The sequence below is a fragment of the Scyliorhinus canicula genome, chromosome 21 (assembly GCF_902713615.1).
Source record: "Scyliorhinus canicula chromosome 21, sScyCan1.1, whole genome shotgun sequence".
Taxonomy (NCBI): Eukaryota; Metazoa; Chordata; class Chondrichthyes; order Carcharhiniformes; family Scyliorhinidae; genus Scyliorhinus; species Scyliorhinus canicula.
In genome coordinates, this window is record NC_052166.1 from 58,776,549 (window position 1) to 58,791,140 (window position 14,592).

Genomic DNA, 14,592 nt, shown 5'->3' on the forward strand with positions numbered 1-14,592 from the left:
TATCTGGGTGATAGGTATGACCAATGCAATTGGCCAACTGGCCAAGGTTTCTGCACTAGATTTCCCGTCAAGCCAACTCTGCTTGAAAACATGCTGGACACGGCTATGATGACCTCTGGCATACTGGACTAGCTTACCGCAATTCACTAATTGGGTTTGGTCTGGAATATTAACCAGGAGTCAGGGACTCAGTGCAGTCATTCACCAGTAAAATCTGGCACTGAAGTTACATTTGTGGCCAGGCAGTATCTTGCTCAGCCATGTGACAAGATGTTACATTGTACAGCTGAAAATGTGTAAGGGGTTTGAAATGAGAAAAGTGTAATTTGATGTCCAAAGGGTTAATTCTATTGCTTTTTTTGCAAGTTGACAATCAGGCTTCTCTGTACACGCCCATAAATATTCTTACGGACAAAGAAAGTCAAATTCTAACAAAATACACACTGGTGTAGTTCAAATGGGGTCCTGGGTAATTACTGAGTATGTATATTCCTGTACTGATACAGTCCAGCTGTTGCAGACCTGCCATGCTTCCAGTTACTCTTTCATGTGAGATTCTTTAAACTGTTGGCTCACTATTTGCGTACCAACATCAAGATGTTTATGGCCAAGATTGTGCGTCGCTTCCTGCCTGGCTCACCCACCTGTGCCTTATTCGTACCACTTGCACCATCGTCTCCCCTGAGACTGACCTTAGGCAGAGTTTCTGCTTTGGGTGCCATCAGCCGTTCCTGGGCAATTATGCCCAAAGTTGCGCTTGTGCTAAAAAAAAAGTGCTCTCCCTCCCCATCCTCCCACCTCCTTCCTCCGCCCCCCCCCCCCGCCCCCCCCCCCCCCCCCCCCCCCCCCCCCGCCACCCATGTTGCCATTCAAACCAATTTGCAAGTCACCAAATGCCATGAAACAGGCAGCATTTTCAAACTCTTTTTTTAAAATGCTATGAAGTAGTTAAGAATGATGGCTCAGTAAATCTGATTAAGGCGGCTGAAAATGAGTTCATCACAATTTTTAAAAAAATATATTAATTTAGAGTGCCCAATTATATTTTTCCAATTAAGGGGCAATTTTGCGTGGCCAATCCACCTAACCTGCACACCTTTGTGTTGTGGGGGTGAAACCCAACACAGACACGGGGAGAATGTGCAAACTCCACACGGACAGTGACCTGGGGCCAGGATTGAACCCGGACCCTCAGCGGCGTGAGGCAGCAGTGCTAACCACTGCGCCATGTGCCGCCCTGAGTTTATCACAAAATAAGGTTAAAGGTTCCCCAATCCTTAGCGGCAATAACTGAGAGACCGTCACTGAACTAAACCCGCAATCAGGCAGAAACTTCCCACTATAATCCCCAATGTGAGCAGAGGTTGCCAAGCATCCAACCCGTGAGTTATCCCTGATTAATCCATTGTCTCTTGTTGATCGGTTACATCGTGTAATTTTTTTTTTCCGAATTGTTACCTTCAGTTATTTAACTTTTTTTAAAAGGCCCTTTTGTGTATATTATTTAAAAGGTAAATAAAATTTGATTTGAGTTAAACATTGAGTGTGAAGCCTCCGGTGTATTTTCGGACACTTTTTGACATCTAAACGATTCTGACCACTTTCTCCATTGCTTCATCCAGGGGAATGGTTCACAAAATAGAGACATCAAATAAGACATGATTTGTTTTTTGTTATTAAACTCTTCAGGCAACTTTTATATTTAAAATATCATCAATTTTCCACAGATTTCCACAGTCTTATGATAGAGAAATTAGAGTGACCCAGTCTTGAAAATATTTATGTTTCTAGGCGAAGATTGATTTTTGTTTGAATTCAAAAGCTGTGCTTTGCTGATCTCTCCGCTCGGAACTGATGCATGCAGGCCAGGGATTCCAGAGATAGAATCTGGACAGCGTCTAGCTGCCTGGCCACAGCTGGGGTGGAAGTAGGTCCACGCAGAGTGTTACTGAGCCAGGAAAGGGAACGGTTAGCCAGAGATCCCAGTTCACGGTTCAGTGACCTTGCTGGAGCATGTGTTGGTGCAAGCCTGCATCGAGAGTGTGTGCGTTGGTGTGTGCATGCATGACATTGTGTGATGTGTGTGCACGTGCAAGAGAATGAGTTGGTGTGAGTGCCCATGAGTGTGTATTTGTGTGTGTGTGTCGAAAGGGAAAATGCTGGAAAATCTCAGCAAGTCTGGCAGCATCTGTAGGGAGAGAAAAGAGCTAATGTTTCGAGTCCGATGACTCTTTGTCACAGCTAACAGACAGAGAGAGTGGGAAATATTTATACTGTGGAGTGAGAATGAAAGATGAGTCATAGCCACAGAAACCCAGGGAAACTTGGTGCTAATGGGCACAGATACCAAGGGGAAAGCGTGAGGATGCGAATGATGCGAAGGATGAAATGAAACTGGGGACAGGGACAGCTTTGAGCGAGAGTAAGACGGTGCTGTTGGAAAGAGATGTCAAGTGTCTTCATGTGGCGCCGCATGGCACTGAGTGTGGCTTTCAGGATGCGGCGAGAGCAGTGGTTGGAAGAATGTTGTATTTCCTGGAGGTACCTGTAATCCTGGAGGTTACATGCAGGGTGAAATTTAAGTTGAAATCCCCGTGGAGTAAGTTGGAGACGAAGACAGTCACTGAGGAAGGAAATATGGCTGTGGAAGCGAGTCTTGGTAAATACCTTGTCCAACATTAAGAGAGAAATGGAAAGCAGTGAAGGTGGATAGTGAGGGACTTACGGAGATCCTGTCGGAGAGAAGAGCAGTACTTCTTCAGGGTAGGCATTCCTGGAAGAAATGTGGCAGTGAGTTAAACACTGGATAAAAGCAAATTACTGCGGATGCTGGAATCTGAAATGTGTGTGTGTGTGGGGCAATAGTGGTGTAGCGGTATCACCATTGCACTAGTAACCCAGAGACTCGAGGCAAAACACTGGGGGCCTGGGATTGAACCATGACAGAAGGTTTGTTTGTTATTTACAGCAAAGAAAGAGGCCATTCGGCCCATCATGTCTGCATCGGCTCCCAAAAGGGCAACCGAGTTCGTCCCACTCCCCAGCCCTATCTCCGCAGCCCTCTAAATTCATCACTTTCAAATATGTATCCAGCTCTCTTTTGAAACCTCCCCTGGAATCTGCCTCCACCGCTCTCCCAGACAGCTCATTCCAAACCCCAACAACTCTCTGAGTAAAGACGTTTCTCCTCTTCTCACCCCTCGCTCTCTTGCTGACCATCTTGAAATCCTGACCCCTCTCGTCACTGACATACCAAATAGTGGAAACAGAATGTCCTTCTTTACCCTGTCAAAATGGTTTGGAAATTTGAACACCTCGATAAGACCGCCTCTTAACCTTCTCTCCTCCAAAGAGAACAAGCCCAGTAGGTTATTTGGATTCAATAAACATCGAATGATGACCATGAAACCATTGTCTTAAAAACCCATCTAATTCACTTAATCGCCTTTCAGGGAAGGCAATCTGTCATCATTTACTCTACCCGGCCAACATGTGACTCCATCCACATCAATGTGGTTGATTCTTAATTGTAAGGGCACATTTAGTGATGGGCAATGGGTATGTGTGTACAATGAATGTGTGCTTGTGCTTGTATTGCTGTGTGCATGAATGGGTGTATATGTGCATGACGCAATATTGAGTGAGTTCAGGATCAATGAGGTCCTTAAAGTAACTATTCAGGAATCAATATTCAAACAGTTCATTCCTTCTCTAAGTGGTGGATATTTTTTGAGTAAGCTCCCTCAATAAATTGGGAGTGAGGATGCGATTACCGTATATACTCATGTAAAAGTCTACATTTTCAGACCAGGGGCGGGATTCTCCGACCCCCCCCCACCACACTGGGCTGGAGAATCGCGTGAATCCCGCTCCATCGCCGGTTGCCGGATTCTCCGGCTGGAGCGGGAATCGTGCCGCGCCGGTCGGGGGTCCGTTGGCAGCGGCCCCCCTTGGCAGTTCTCCGCTCCGCGATGGGCTGAGCGGCCGCCCTTTTTCGGACAGTACCACCGGCGTTAATTACACAAGGTTCTTACCGGCGGGATCTGGCTCTGCGGGCGTCCTGTGGTGAGTTTTTACACAGATATATGCATTGCCAGCGGTGAGTTTTTACACAGGTATTTATGATACCCATAGTAGTGAGTATTTACACGAGTATATACGGTATTCACAGTGGTGAGTCTTTACACGAGTATATACGGTATTCACAGTGGTGAGTCTTTACACGAGTATATACGGTATTCACAGTGGGGAGTCTTTACATGAGTATATACGGTATTCACAGTGGGAAGTCTTTGTTAGATACAGCGATCAGCAGGGTCAGTTCCAATTGCCATTGCTGAGACAGGAGGGCTAGGGGATGGGTACTATGCAAGCAGCGGGCCCTGTGTGAAACCCGGGCCTACTTTCTCCCCCTTTCTTTCAAGGTGAACCCGGAAATTAAAGATGAATTGATTACATTGATCTTCAATTCTTCTTCATTCTGTTTTAATTTTTGTTTTAAAAAGCAGGGAACTTTTTTAATTGGGTAGATCCCTGCAGTAAGGTTGAGGAAGAATTTAGTTTGACTGACAGACTTGGTGCTTGTCTGATAACATTACTGACAATCATTGACAAACGATGGTACTTCCTTTATGTGTCTTGGAAGGACATATGTCTGACTGTTAGGGTTCGAAATGAAAACTTTCTATTGCACAACTGAGCATGCTCCATGAGAATGGTGTCCTATTAATGTATTCATGGGGAGTTCTGTCTCGTCACTTTGCCCAACCCTTTATTGTTTTGGGGTCGGAGGTCCTCTTTTTCTCTTCAGGCCTTTTTATTTGGTCTGGCTTTACTTTTGTCTGCAAGCCACAATGGGAAGTGCTGAAGACTTACATTGCGTGGGTATTCCCGCAATTTCCCCCTGCCCCCACCCCGACCCGCACAGTTTTCTGCCCTTCACCCTGGGAGCAGCCATTCCGGGCTATTCGGCTATGGCTAGGCATCACACACAGGCCACTTCTTTTCCCAAACCTATAGCCACGTACACAGACCTCCAGTGGGGGCGGGGAGGGGAATAGTGTTCAGCGGCACGAAACCGAATTGATTGTGAGCAGCAAGCTTGGTTTGGGGGTGGGGAGGTGGGGATTTGGGAGGGGAGGGTGGGGGACAATTATCATTAGAGCCATTTTAGTTCAATCCCCCGACTTGCAGCATCCAGTGATTTATCTATGAATATTACAACTTCGGTTTATGGGATGTCAGTTATACTGCCTTGGTCTTGAGACCTAATGGAGGCAGTGTCGCTGCAGCTAGGAATTACCTGAAGGCAAGGCATTAACCTGTAGGCTCACTTGTTGAAGGTGTAAACTGAGTGTCTCCTTAAGACCAGACGGATGATTATTCTGATTAGAATAAATGTCATCTCTCGTTCCTGCTGCAGCCTCTGAATTGCCATTGACAGAGCAGGAGATTGGGATTAAATGGATATGCATGGCAGCATTACACTGTCATTTTAGGAGATTCACATCTAGGGTTAATATTGTCACAACACTTGACACCGTGGGCAAGACCTTCTGTTTTGGGTCAGGACCCTGACGTTACCATTAAATAGGGCTCCCAAACCTGCACCGTGTCAGCAGCAGTCACCCGGCAGGGATTGATCCCGAATTGGCCAGATGGCTGATCCGAGTAAGGACAGCCGCTGCCTTCTCAGCAACTTCAAAAACTCTCAAATGGGAAGTGGCCGCAGCTGCCGGGTCACCGTGGTTGCCAGGGGGAGCCCCCTCCACAAGGTGGCCTGTGTGCGGCCACAGCGGTGGCCTTGTTGGTAAGGAAGGCCTCAAAAGCCTGCCTGGCCCTCCGGCCCTGCTGCTGGGAGGCTGCCTCCAGGCGAGGGTCACGGGTCACCAGGGTCCTGCCGGCCAACAAGAAAATTCCACTCAGCCTCTGATAATTGGCCTCTTAATTATCTTAACATGCTATCCATCACTGGTGGGTGAGTAGCCATTCTACCCCCACCTCTAGGCTATTGATTGGAGGAGCGATCCCATTATTCCATTGAAGGACCCTGGTGTAGTCACTTCATCCTTGAGTGGCTAATTTGGTTAAACAATCTGATACTTGGACATCCCATGGTCACGGTGCCACTGTTGCACAGTCCCAGGTTTTCATGGAAACAGGGATTTTGCATTTAAAATCTGTTGAAGGACTTATGCTGGCTTTTAGATGGGCGACACAGTAGCACAGTGGTCAGCACTGTTGCTTCACGGCGCCAGGGACCCGGGTTCGATTCTCAGCTTGAGTCACTGTCTATGCGGAGTCTGCATGTTCTCCCTGTGTCTGCGTGGGTTTCCTCCGGGTGCTCCGGTTTCCCACCACAAGTCCCGAAAGACGTGCTGTTAGGTGAATTGGACATTCTGAATTCTCCCTCTGTGTAGCCGAACAGGCGCCGGAATTCAATTCAATTTCAATGTGGCGACTAGGGGATTTTCACAGTAACTTCATTGCAGTGTTAATGTAAGCCTACTTGTGACAATAAAGATTATTATTATATATAGAATAGTCACTGTTTCACCGCTCGACCCCAGATCATCTTGGCGAGGCATTATCTGGTTGTAATGATCAGGCGAACCTGTGTCACTGCGGACATGCTTTCATAACCGTCGCTGTTGTAGGATTCTGCTGTGGGGGGGTCATGTATTGACTGGCAGCTCTTGCTCGCTACGTCACAGGCTTCTGCAAAGTCGGTTCAAGGGGGGTGGTTTTGAATGATCTAGGAGCACCATCCTATACATCGTCCCGGGGTTCGTGACAGCTGGAGATGTTGGGCATGTTTTGCAGCTACGTCTCTGTCCTGGAGGCGATTCTGTTATCTGCCAATTGCCACGGTGTGGTAGTATGACTAGAGGTACTACGGTACCTGGGAGTGTGAGCTGCTATTGGCGGAGAAGGCTCGCTGCCCATTGGCCTAAGTGTTGCTTTCCCATTGGTCGAGATGAAGGTAGCTCCGCCTACAAGGCGGAGTATAAGAACCCGTGTTTCCCAGCAGCCATCGTTCTTTCTGTACTCAAGCTGCTGGGCACACTTCTTGTCGACTAAAGCCTTCGATTCGGACTACTCCTTCGTTTCTGTGTTCATTGATCGCGCATCACACAGGAGTCGCACGTTAAAAGCCAGAGTCCAGAGAATCGGGTTTCTCAACGTTCCAAAGTGTTTGTTTTCCTGAGCTGGCAGGTGAGAACATCAAGAAGGTGGTAAATGCGAGAGTTTTTAAAATGATGGGAATTTATAAGGCTGAGGTTTACATTGTTGGTATTTAGATGCTAATGGGAGGTTTATACAGTCAGTTCAATCGGGAGAGGGGGCCGGTCAGCGTAAATGCTTTTGCTGTCTGCTGTGTCTCTGTCAGCTGAACTCTGTGTGTATGTGTGTGTTTGTGTTCAGTCCCTCCAGCTATCATTGGGGAGACGGGGGCTCCAGAAAATATCAGCGCCCTCCTGAGCCACTCGGTCACACTGATTTGCGAAGCGTCAGGAGTCCCGCCACCCATCTTTACCTGGTTCAGGAATGGGTCTCCCATCGTCTCCAGCAGCAACGTGCACGTGCTGTCAGGTAAGGGGAGAAGCAACCGCCTTTTCTTTTCCTATTTAAAGGGACCACACCCCTTCATGACAGCCAATCTATTTGGACTTCCTGTTTGACTAAATGCTTGAACCCCAGAAAGGGCGATGGGGCAGTGCGATGGGGCAGTGCGAGGGGGCAGTGCGATGGGGCAGTGCGATGGGGCAGTGCGATGGGGCAGACACCAAGCACCAACATTGTGGGTGTAAATCACTGGTTTAGACATGAAATCTTCGCAAGGTGAGTTCCGAAGATTGTGGCAAGGGTGCGCTAGAAAATACAGCCCTTAGTATTGAGAATGAGCCTTGAAAGGTGACAACTGTTCCCAGCACAGTCATGGGCAACCTAGGCTAGCGAGAGGGCCGCAGGAGTGGTCCTCCTTCATCTCAGTGGACCGCATGACTGAAATCGGGCTTGTTCACCAACCATAACTCCATGAATAGGGTTAAATACATTTAATATACACCGAATATTTCACACCAACTTTTGAAAATGCTTAATCATTTACATATCAATAGAACTACCATCAATTTCGAAAGGCTGAAAACCTTGCACACGGCTCTCACAGTCAATGTGGTGAGCGATCAGCACACACCTCACCTCACTCGCCCTCACTTCACGTGCGAATCATTTCTGTCATACCGATCGGAAAAAACTTACACGGACGGAAAACAGCGGCAAACCTGCACGTTGGAAACGGTCAACAAAATGTCACGTGGGCCGCACCCAGAGCCCCGATGTCCAAGACGCTGCCTGGCATTGTAAATTTTAATGATGGTAAATACACACACAACACACGTTACACTTTCACCATGCTTTAAAGAAGGATGTTAAGGTCCTTGAGAGAGAGAGGTTGCAGAGGGGATTTACCAGAATGGTTCCAGGGATGAGGGACTCCAGCGACGAGGTTCGCTCGGTAAAGCTGAGGTTGTTTTCCAGCATGGGGCGGCGCAGTAGCACAGTGGTTAGCACTGTTGCTTCACAGCGCCAGGGACCTGGGTTCGATTCCCGCTGTGTCACTGTGTGGAGTTTGCACGTTCTCCCTGTGTCTGCGTGGGTTTCCTCCGGGCGCTCCGGTTTCCTCCCACAAGTCCTGAAAGACGTTATTATTAGGTGAATTGGACATTCTGAATTCTCCCTCAGTGTACCTGAACAGGTGCCGGAGTGTGGCGACTAGGGTAACTTCATTGCAGTGTTAATGTAAGCCAACTTTTGACACTAATAAAGATTATTATTGTGAGGTTGAGGGAAAACTTAATAAAAGTGTGGAAGATTATGACAGGTTTGGATAAGGTAGTCAAGGAAAACTGCAATGGCTGATGGTGCAAGACGTGGGGACACAGATTTTGGTCAGAGGTTCAGGGAGGATGTGAGGAAGAACGTGTTTACACAGCGAGTTATAATGACCTGGAACTCGCTGTTGACAAGGTTGGTGGAATTGGAGATGGTGAATGATTGTGTGGGCACTGCGGGCAGGAAGTTGGGGGGGGGGGGGGGGGGGGGGGGGGGGGGGGGGAGGTGAGATAATCTGGAGTAAGGGGGTAGAGTGGGGAAATGGGACTGACTGGATTGCTTGTACAGAGAGCTGGCATGGACTCAATGGCCCTTGTGTTCCCTAATGACTCTGCAACATGCATTTACAAACACAGGTGTAAACATAGGCACATACATACATAGGCAAGCAGACACTCACACAGAGACAGAATTCCTGCCACGAATGAAAATTGATGAGAAGGACACCTCTTGCCACGTAACATAAACGATGTGTTGTGTCAGTTTGTTGGAGAGCTTGTAGCTAACACCTGGTGGCATTGACTTTACCATTAATCTGCCACTCACACACTTGCTAAACCTTTCATTTGGTACATGTTTTTCTACTTCTATCCTTGCAGGGAGAAATAAATCATCCTTTTGATGTCTGACAATGACAAGGGGCCAAGGCTGGGAAAGTGAAGGGTTGGGTGCATGTTGATTTCAGCTGCGGAGTGGGTCCAGCGTCGGCCTGCAATTAGCTGGAACCACTTTGACACGCTGGGATGAACGTGCGATCGTATGATGATTTTATCAGTCCGTTTCCTTCCATCTTCTCCCATTGGGATTGTTAATTGGCCATCTCCCAGAACTCCCTCCCTCCCGATGTCAACACGCCATGCAATTCCCTGCAGGACCCATATGCTTATTGATTAAGGGCTGGAGCTGCCACTGATATATTTCCCACTCCAGCTGATGGCACAGAGTTGGCAGTCAGCCTGCGTTCTGGTGTCTAGGTGAGGGTTTGGGTTTGCTGTAACCTTACTGTGCCCCTGACTGAGCTGCTGCTTTGCCCTCGACCTGCCTGTCCATTGGAATAAAGTTTTTTTTTGACACGGGGCATATGAAGGTGCGGCTGCAGTGCGGGAGTGCCACAGGGCCGGGAATTGCTCCTTCATGCCAGGGGTCTTCCACGGCTGGAGCGCCAGCTGCTGGACAATGGGAGCACGTGCTTCCTGCACAGGCCCGGGCTGGAGGTGGGGCGAATGTCACAGTAAAATCTGCGCCCAAACTGCTCCTGGACATTTCCCAACAGTTAAACTGCAGGCAGCTTAACCTTGTGTCACCTGTTAACACTGTTGCTTCACAGCTCCAGGGTGCCAGGTTCGATTCCCAGCTTGGGTCACTGTCTGTGCAGAGTCTGCACGTTCTCTCCATGTCTGCGTGGGTTTCCTCCGGGTGCTCCGGTTTCCTCCCACAAGTCCCAAAAGGCGAGCTGTTAGATGAATTGGATATTCTGAATTCTCCCTCAGTGTGCCCGAACAGGCGCCGGAATGTGGCGACTAGGGATTTTTCACAGTAACTTCATTGCGGTGTTAATGTAAGCCTGCTTGTGACAATAAAGATTATTATTAATGTTTGGCCAATGAGGAGATACATGAAAGGGGCATGCTCACTCTTCAAACAATCTTCCCAACATCCCAGGTGTTACTGCGGTAACGTTTCACAACGCGTTTGTCTCTCTCGCATCTTCCGTTAACCGTTGCTACTATTTTATGTCTGTACCAATCACTGCCAACTACACATGGGATTAATCTAAAATGAGAATGGAAAATGCTGGATAAACTCAGCAGGTATGGCAGCATCGGGCAGCACGGTAGCACAGTGGTTAGAACGGTTGCTTCACAGCACCAGGGTCCCAGGTTCAATTCGCGGATTGGGTCACTGGCTGTGCGGAGTCTGCACGTTCTCCCCGTGTCTGCGTGGGTTTCCTCCGGGTGCTCCGGTTTCCTCCCACAGTCCAAAGATGTGCAGGTTAGGTGGATTGGCCATGCTAAATTGCCCCTTAGTGACCAAAACAAGGTTAGGAGGGGTTTCTGGGTTGTGGGGATAGGGTGGAGGGTGCTCTTTCCAAGGGCCATTGCAGACTCGATGGGCCAAATGGTCTCCTTCCGCACTGTAAATTCTATGATTCTATGAAACTGGGTTAATGTCTCGGATCTAAGTGATCCTTTTACAGAAGGAGCTTTTATACGGGGTTTATTTACTGGTTTAATTGTTTCTCGTTCTCTGATTCGCCCCGAGGTGGACGCATCCTGAAACTGACCCGTGTCCTCCCAGGAGACGCCGATCATTATGCTTGTGTCGCAAGCAACGTTGTGGGGGAAGCGGTGAAGGATTTTCATCTGGATGTGCTGAGTAAGTAGGACAAAACAGTTGGAAGATTTTCCGGAAAACTCCATCTCTGTTGGCCACAGGCCTCTCCATATAGCCCGTGAATTCTGACACCAGTAAAGTTGTGCGGCGTCTACTCCACTCCAGTACGATCATGTCCAGCAACTATTATTTTCCCTTCTGATAATCTCCCCTCAGTTCCCGACTGTTCTGGAGTAGGCTCTGTTGACCCAAGTCATCCTTTGATTCCCAAAGTGGCTGCTCTTCATATCTGAGCTGAGACAGTAAGGGTGGGATTCTCCAGCCCCCTGCCCGCGTGTCTCTCAACAGCGGGAGGCGGCGCGCCGTTCGCTGGCAGCGGCATTCTCTGTTCCCGTCACTGTTGACGGGATCGTCTATTGATGCCACCCCATGCCTCCAGGAGAACCGCAGACGGGGGTGCTCTGCCGGTCGGACCAGAGAATTGAGGAGACTTCCAGCCTACGTCTCAGTAGGCTCTTCAACCAAGAACATCACACTTGAGCCTAACATTCGACTAGTGTCCGTGTAAGTCGACTTTCTACCAAGAGGTCCCCCCCCCCCTCAGCAACACCATCTCTTTCTCCACCCTCTTCCTCACCCGAATGGGTCTGCCTCTTCCCTCCTCAAGAGGGTTTTTCTCTCCATAACTATTTCCCCCTTAACAGAGTTGGCGGTATCTCTACAAAATGGATCCAACACTCTCGCGCTCTCCAAAGACTTTCTCCATCTCCTTCCTCACCAAGGTTTTGATCTATCCTTTCTGAAAAGGCTCGTTCCCCCCACTGAGTCCAACTCTACCCTTCTGTCAAAGTAAGAAGTCTTACAACACCGGGTTAAAGTCCAACCTGGTGTTGTAAGACTTCTTACTGTGCTCACCCCAGTCCAACGCCGGCATCTCCACATCATGGCTTCTCTCAAAGGGTTAACTGATTTTACCTCTGGTCTCTCTCTCTCTCTCTTATAACAGTGTTTGTCATAAGAGCTAAACAAGAGGATGAAAGGATATTGAGCCAAGGCAGGTGGCTGCAGTTGAGATACAGATAAGCCATGATTGTCCTGATGGTAAAACAAGTTGGATGGGCTGAATGGCGGACTTCACTTTCGATGTGTTAATAAAATTCAAACCGGTTGGTGAAGTCGAAACAAGGACATAGAGCTTTTCTTTACTGAGAGTGTTTATGGACTTTGTTCAGTCTCATACCTCTCCTCCCACCCCCCCAGTGTCCCAGGAATCCGCTACTTACACCTTTTTTAATGAAATGAAAATCGCGTATTGTCACGAGTAGGCTTCAAATGAAGTTACTGTGAAAAGCCCCTAGTCGCCACATTCCGGCGCCTGTTCGGGGAGGCTGGTACGGGAATAATTGAATAAATTAAACAAACGAAAGTCCCTGGTGGGGCACTGTCACCAAAACAAAACATCAAAAGGAAACTTGACTAACTAAACCAAAAGTATAATTTCTGGGGGTGATGATGCACCCCAGCCCCCGCAGTGCCCACCAGCCATGGAAGGCCTGATGTCTGCCAGTGGACATTGCGTGCCCCCCTCTCCAGGGCCACCCAGCTGCGAATGTCCCCTATTTATATGTGCTCAAAGTCCTTCATTAAACAATGCTCTTTCACCGGTGTATCTCAACAATATAATCAACACTTTGCTCCTAAAACTCAAGCTTCCATTTTCCCTCAGACAACTCCTGAGTTGTCTCCTTGAGGTGGGAAGTTTGGCTGGCATTCGCACCATGTTGGCACAACAGCGAAAGATCCGATTAGGTGAACAAAAGTGAGAGAACTGATGTATTTGACGGAGTGAATGCTCCAAACTCTCAGCACCCGGGAAATGGAGTAGACTGCATAGACTAGGATCGCACAGAGGGAGGCCATTTAACCCATCGAGCCTGTACCAGCTCTCTGGAAGAGATTGAAACACACGATGATAGACTTTCAAGGACGATGGGCAAAGCCGAGGGAGTTTGGCTGGAGTGTCTCAGGGTGCATGGCTGATAACCGTGTTGTCAAAGGGGGAGGATCAATACGAGGTAAAGCTCATCCTGACTCATTAACATTTGCACGCTGTGTGTTTGTGCAGGTCCTCTCAGGATTCTGAATGAAAAGCTGGTGGAGAAGGTGCAGATTAAGCAAGAACAGAACATCAATCTGACTTGTTTCACCGCAGGTGAGTGAATCCTGGTGACTTCATTCAATTAATCTCAAGATTTTATCTGCCAATGTACATGTTTTTTGTGTTTTTCTACCTTTGTCCGCTTGTAAAGCTAAGAACGTGCTCTGGAATGTGGGTGCTTAAGATCGTGGTATCTTATTCATCCAGTCATTCTATCAACACTGAGCGGCTCCCATTATTCAGGGGCTGAACTCACTTTGATCCTGTCCTTATGTCCACATTTACATTGGGGCGGGCAGGGAGCGGGTGAAGGGGGTGATTAATTATTGGCTTCTCCTGCAACACCCCCACCACGTCCCCCCACCACACACACTCGCACTCCCACACGCTAACTCTCACACATGCCCGCGCACCTGTACCCTCTCTCTCTCTCTCTCTCTCTCTCACACACACACACATATCCGTACTCTCACACTATCACACACACATGCCCTCACACACCCACACTCTCCCTCACACATGCTCTCTCACACACTCGTCACACACACTCTCACACACCCACGCGCTTTTACACACCCACACTCTTCACTCACATACATGCTCTCACACAAACACAGTCTCACACACGCACGCTCACACAGCTACACGCTCTCACACACCCACAGTCTCAGTCACACACAGTTTCACACACACGCGCTCACACAGCTACAGGCTCTCACACACCCACAGTCTCAGTCACACACAGTTTCACACACGCACGCTCACACAGCTACACGCTCACATAGCTACACGCTCTCACACACCCACAGTCTCAGTCACATACACACATACTCTCACACACACTCACACACCCACATACTCTCACACACCCACACATTCTCACACACCCACACTCACACACATATGCTCACACACACGTGCTCTTACATGTTCTCACACACACACTCACACAGACACACGCTCTCATATACACACACGTTCTCACAAACAGATATCGATTCTCACACACCCATACTCTCACACACATCCACTGTCACACACACATACTTCCATTCTCACACACACTAACACACACACACTCTCTCACAATCTCTCATACACAAGCTCTCACACACTCGCCCACTCTTGCACACCCATACTCACGCTCTCACACAGGCACTGCAAACACACTCTGACACACAATGCTCTCACACATCCACTCTCAC

The 14,592-nt window shown here is 48.5% G+C and overlaps 1 protein-coding gene across 1 annotated transcript in view; it reads left to right on the forward strand.

Annotated features, from left to right (window-relative positions):
* LOC119955579 (hemicentin-1-like) overlaps window positions 1–14,592 on the forward strand; it is a 291,695-nt gene that overhangs the window by 102,978 nt on the left and 174,125 nt on the right. The window contains 3 exon segments of the mRNA XM_038781912.1: window positions 7,426–7,593; window positions 11,158–11,271; window positions 13,355–13,441. Coding sequence (XP_038637840.1) covers window positions 7,426–7,593; window positions 11,158–11,271; window positions 13,355–13,441 — 369 coding nt within the window.